The 5,643-nt window shown below is 47.4% G+C and overlaps 1 protein-coding gene across 1 annotated transcript; it reads right to left on the bottom strand.

The window, feature by feature from the left end:
* LOC147897948 (IRK-interacting protein-like) lies at positions 1-2,842 on the bottom strand. The gene is made up of 2 exons (XM_087380550.1): positions 2,126-2,842; positions 1-2,039 (listed from the first exon to the last, which is right to left on the bottom strand). Exons 1-2 carry the CDS (start codon positions 2,390-2,392, stop codon positions 201-203), a joined length of 2,106 nt encoding a protein of 701 aa, XP_087236676.1. The 5' UTR covers positions 2,393-2,842; the 3' UTR covers positions 1-200.
* Positions 2,843-5,643: the final 2,801 nt, after the last annotated feature.

Here is a 5,643-nt window from a genome sequence, read left to right on the forward strand (position 1 = left end):
CACACAAAATTTTAGTTGGTGTTCCTCAATCTCAGCGAGTATAAAGGCCGGTTTCCCCTAGCTTTGTGTATAGTATTGGTGAAGTACAAATGAACACGAATAAGAAAACCAAAGAAAAAGAGGGAGGAGGAGGTGGAAGGTTGAGGTGAGGATGGTAAGGAGGAGAAGAGGAGGAGGGAGGAGGGACGAGGAGGAAAGTATTAAGGGTGCCAGCACAAGACCTTACATTTGACAACATTATGGGGGAGGAAGAAGCCGGGCATGACCATGACCCTAATCTGGGGGGCAGCTAAGGCGGGAGGAGGAGGAGTGGCTAAAGCGGCCGTCTGGGTGGGGAGCTCCTCCATAAAGCGGGCGTCGAAGGCGGCGTGGGCGGCCACGCGGAAAATGGCGGCGGGGGAGCGGCAGAAGGCGAAGGCCAATCTATGAAGCAACCAAACGCTGCGGGCGGCCAAAAAAAAGGCCTGAACAACCTCCTCCGCCCATGCTCCGCCGCCCATGGCCGTCTCCACCGCCTCCATTTTGGCGGCGCAGAATCCATCGAAGCTCTGGTTGTATATTATCAACTCCGCCTCTTCCTGCCTGCTCAGCAGCTCCGCGCAGCCCAGCTTCCTCATCGCAACGTAGCTCTTGTAACACGCCGCCGCTCGCTTCCTCGCCTCACACACTCCTCGCATTGCTCCGCTCCTCTCGAAACTCACGTTCTCGAAATCCTCGTACAATGCCCCGTTGATCAGTGCCTCCATATGATACCTCACACTCCTTGAGCTTCGCGGCACCGCACTCAGTTGCAACGATTCTCGTAATACCTCGCTCACCTTCGCCACCTTTCCTCCTCCCTCCTGCACTTGCTGCAACAACGCCCTGCATAGCTGCTTCACCGCCACCCTCGCCTCTGTCACTGCATGGAAGAACTCGCTCTTGGTGGGTTGCACGCTACCTCCTTGTTGTGGATTCCGCAGCCTTATCGCCTCCTCCGCACATTCCTCGACCCCGGCCCCTTCGTCTCCTTCCCACGACAGCTCGGCGCCCATCTCTCGGCGATTGCGCCCCTCCAGTGCGTGCTTCAGGGCTCGGCAGTACTCCTCCACGTGATCCAGCTTCCTCCCTATGTCTTCCATCGCCAGACGTAGCTCCAGCACCTCCGCCAAAGCTGTGTCTCTCCTCCTGTTGGCCTGCGACACCTTGAGCTCCATCAGGTCCATAGCCATGGCCACTTCTAAATCCTTCTCTGCTTCAGCGTGCACGCCCGAAACGCTTTCCTGGCTAATGGTACTCCGTGCAGCGGCTTGAAAGCTCGGATTCTTCTTCTTCACACGGGAAAACCACCCCTTGAAGGGATTATTTCCCGTTGATCGATCTTTATTATGGCTCAACTCCGCGGAAGTCCGGTTCTTCGTTGGTCGTGTGTCACTAAAATCTCGTGAGTTCGTGAGAGGTACTACCGTGTTACCAACTACTCCTGGCCTGCACTTATCGCACGAAATTCCACCTTCAGCAACTGCAATGCCATCTATGTACGACTTGCTCCGAGATGCTTCAATGGCTTCAGTAAGAAGTTCACCGAGAGGTTTCTTCCGAATCGTGAGCTGTGGCCCGTTCGTGTCAGCGGCCTTTATGTGGGACTTTGCCTGACCACGCGATGATGCTTTAATGGGATGAATGGAGGTGATGCGATGAGGAAGAGACTCTACACTGTCCGACCCCAAATGGCTCCAGCTAGTATCTGGAGTGAGGGTCGTATAATGACGAGGAACAGACCCCATATTGAAACTAAACGAATTCTCCCCTAGCGCAATTGAACCTTTCCTTATGGCATCAGCACTTGCCATTACGCTGGGTGGGCTCTCCTCGGTCCTGCTCTCCTCCGGCCCAAATACTGACGACAGTAACTCTGATCCAAGCCCGGAAGAGCTCCTCGTAAAGTCATCTCGAAAGCAACTCGATCTGCCGTCTTGAGATCCCTCCCTGTGATCAATTGAGTTGCGCCTGTTTTCAGAATGCTGGATCGGCTCGCCCAGCACAAAATCTTCATGTGACTGCGGAAACAACAGCAGATTTTGGTGTTAAGTATTTGCCAACGAGTCTACTTTTGTGTCGCGCAATGAAAAACAAACTACCATACCGGTCTGAAAACAGGATACTCGCGAATTCTGCACTCTGTCGATGAAGAGGACAGAGTGCCCCGACGTGCAGGATTATTCTTAGCTTTCCAAGGACTCCTTGCACTGCTGAGCATCGACGCATGTAGTGCTCGAAGTTCGGCTGCCTGTGCCTGTGCAATTTTCAAACCATCGAATCTGTCGATGTAATCGGGCTCACAAACCAATCGCCTTCCAGGCGGGGGAGGCGGTGGCGGTTGAGAGGAGAGGACGGGGCTTGATGGAGGCATGCATGCAGAGTACCTCTAGCACATGCACATAACCACCCAGGCGAGCTCTCCTCCTCCTCCTCCTCCTCCTCTTCTTAACTAGTATTCCTTCCTCTCCCACTCCTCCTCCCCTCTCTCTCTTTCTCTATTTGTGCGCTTTTCTGCAGTAAGATCCAATGGAGCTGCTTGCTGTCTGTCACTGCTTGAGCCAAGATGCTGAAGCCTATTACGGATTTCGAGGTGGAAGCAGGTATGAAGGGCGAGAAAGGTGCACGGGATAAAGCTTAGAAGACGTAACTTGGATGGGTGGGAAAGGCGCTGGCATGCACCGGTATGATTGTGGTTGGCGAAGGTGACGAAAATAGGAGGAACACTAGATCCGAGGGGATGGAGACAAAAACCAGCGAAAGGGGGGGAACGCTACGAGCGATGTTTTCTTCATTTCTATGATAAGAGAAAGAGCAGAGGACGAGGAGGCGAAGCAGGAGGAGACGGAGGAAAAATGAGACGAATTTCATTCTTTGATTCCTGGGACGAGATGTTTGCCACGTGGCGTGCATCGAGGACAGCGTGACCTGCATTCCGCACGTGCAACGACGTGGCACGTTGAATGCCAGCAGTGCTTTGTCGGTCCCATAATCCATTTGAGTTTGCATTTTATTTAGAAGCAATTGGAGGGTTCTCAATATTTGGCTTGACCTATAGAGGGAAGGGTTCAAGTGGTGATGATCTCCTCGGAGAAGGTCAATGTGTTTTAGTCGGTCTTTCTCATGTCCCACGAGCTCCCCCCCCCCCCCCCCCCCTCTCTCTCCTCGGAGAAGGTCAATGTGTTTTAGTCGGTCTTTCTCACATCCCAAGAGCTCCCTCCCCCCCCCCCCCCCTCTCTCTCTCTCTCTCTCTCTCTCTCTCTCTCTCTCTCTCTCTCTCTCTCTCTTTTCTTCAGTGCCTTTTATCCACCCGAGTGCTTCTCTCTCTCTCTCTCTCTCTCTCACTCTTTCTCTCTCTCTTCTTCACTTCCTTTCATCCACTTACTATTACTAATAAAGAACTTCCCTTCTCTAATTAACTTGCATTCCTTAGCCTTCACTTGCTTGGTAGTCAATCACTTAATGTTTGGTAAGGATGTAACTTGTGTTTGTTGTCACTAAGCACCATGTTTTAAAGTTGATGCTGATATGGTTGCACAAGTATAAAAGTAAAGAAATGACCTGGTACTTTTTAATGTCATTTATAGTAAAATGTCTTTAAGTTATCCTTGTAATTTGGGCTACTCTAATAAACTCAAATTGAGACAAAGAAGCCAATGTTATCACACCACTCTATCAAACCCCTATCAAGTCTACATTCAAGGTGCTCTATCAAAGCCCCTTTGTCATCAAACTTTGAGATAGTCTAGGAGCCTCCTTTTCCCACATTTGTTGAGTAAGGGGGCAATAGGTTATTATTTTTTCATAGAAGAAGTAATATATTAAAACGAGGGTTGGTTAGAACCAAATAAAATTTGGCCTAATAAGTGGGGTGAGCTGCCCTCGGCATACGTTGGAGCCCAGCTGATTATCAAGAGGCTACCCCAACATCGAAATACTCAAGGAGGTGCATAAAGTGTAAGACTTCAAAAAGGTACAAGGGTTCTTCAACTCTTCATCCTTCCTCATCAAACTTAAGACTATGCCATCATTTTGGTTGAGGCGAGCTTTAGGGTAGGATAGCTCGCTCTTTGGAGCGTATGCCGCTGGCTCTAGCCCCCAGTTGGCCAAATTTTGTTCGAGTTCTTCAAGGGACTAACCCATCCTTATTTTTGTTGTCCCTCTTTGAGGATTACTAAATGAAAGCCGGCATTTTATTTTATAAATTTAAAAAAAATCTTAGGACTATGCCATAAGGACTAAGCATGTTCCTACTTTAATGGAGAGGAGCACTCCAATGGTACAAGGACTATGCCTTGGCATGTGTGCTCTGGTGCCATTGTAAGAGCTCCCTCCATCACTCCACATCCCTTTTATGCGAATTGGCGAATTGGCCCCTTCCCCCTTCTTTTCACCCCTCTGCTCCAACTAATTTGATGCATATAGCGATGGATACCACACAGTGGCTATTGGTAGCTTCTCCATCTAGTCTCTTTTTCGGTCTAGGCACTGGCTAAGGGTGGGTGCCCATGGTTTTGGCCCATTTTGTAAGGTCTCTCAAGGGTCTCACCAACCCCTTTTTTTGGGTTATATATTCGGCTCGATTTTTAAAAAAAACTAATTTGATGTAATAAGCTTTTGTTTAGTAGGGACATTTTTTATGAGTGTATACATTTTAGTAGCCTTTCTATGTACATACGTCTCCAAAGGAGGCATATAAAAATACCTCCTTTATACAATGTAGATCAAGTGATTATAATATCCTCCCATGTTAGGTGATATCGTACATTTGAAAGAGTGACCACATCCCCCCAAAAAATCCAATTCTTGATATTTGCCCTTAGTTTTCTATAAGGTAATTCTCTCACAAAGAATCCCAAGATGGGGTGGGTACTAAAGATATATTTATGTCTCGTCTTATTGGCGATGATTGTGTAGCCACTATTTAATCACATTTACTTAATGGGCTTCAATGAGGCTCACTGTACGCATTGTAGGTGAAATGTGATTGCATTCCCTAGACCTGACCACAAAGCTTTAGCATGCTATAAGGTTGGTTAGGCAATTGAAAGCTTGGATTTTCTATTGCATTAATGGGCATTTATGGCTCAACTTTTCTTTGAATTTTCCATGGGCCATCTTGACGCCTCTTAAAGGAGCAACCCTTGTCACAACAACAACCATATCATGTATAAGGGCCTATAGTCTTTTATATTGCATTAATGAGCTTTTATGGATTTGAATTTTCATGGGCCATCTTGATGCCTTAGAAATCTCAAATACTTTGATTGATGTAGGAAATATTGTAAAATACACCTAAAGGAGTAAGCTTTTCACAACAACGACAACCATATCATGTATAAGGGCTTGTAGTATTTTCACCTACTACAATCCTTACTCAAATTTCAAAGATTCTTCACTTGTACATTGTTTGTAGTTTTGAAAAGCTTGCACGATATCTCATGAAGATTTTGTCTTTGTCAAAAGAAATATCATTAAGTCCTCACTTGTTGAAATGCTTTAAAGCATGATATAGACATTCAATATTACGTGCCCCACACTTTGTAAGGTCAAATAGACGAGCATCATAAAGAAGGACCAAGGCATCCTGGCAATCATTTGCACACTCATAAAAGCATTTGTATG

This window comes from Dipteris shenzhenensis, chromosome 10 (assembly GCF_047967505.1).
Source record: "Dipteris shenzhenensis isolate YYH24624 ecotype China chromosome 10, Dip_SZ_1.0, whole genome shotgun sequence".
NCBI lineage: Eukaryota > Viridiplantae > Streptophyta > Polypodiopsida > Gleicheniales > Dipteridaceae > Dipteris > Dipteris shenzhenensis.

Excerpts from the sequence above, each read along its gene's own strand:
- LOC147897948 (XM_087380550.1), bottom strand. The coding sequence starts at position 2,392 with ATGCCTCCATCAAGCCCCGTCCTCTCCTCTCAACCGCCACCGCCTCCC. Across the intron at positions 2,040-2,125 it reads AGTATCCTGTTTTCAGACCG|TCACATGAAGATTTTGTGCT; the intron begins GTATGGTAGTTT and ends TTGTTTCCGCAG.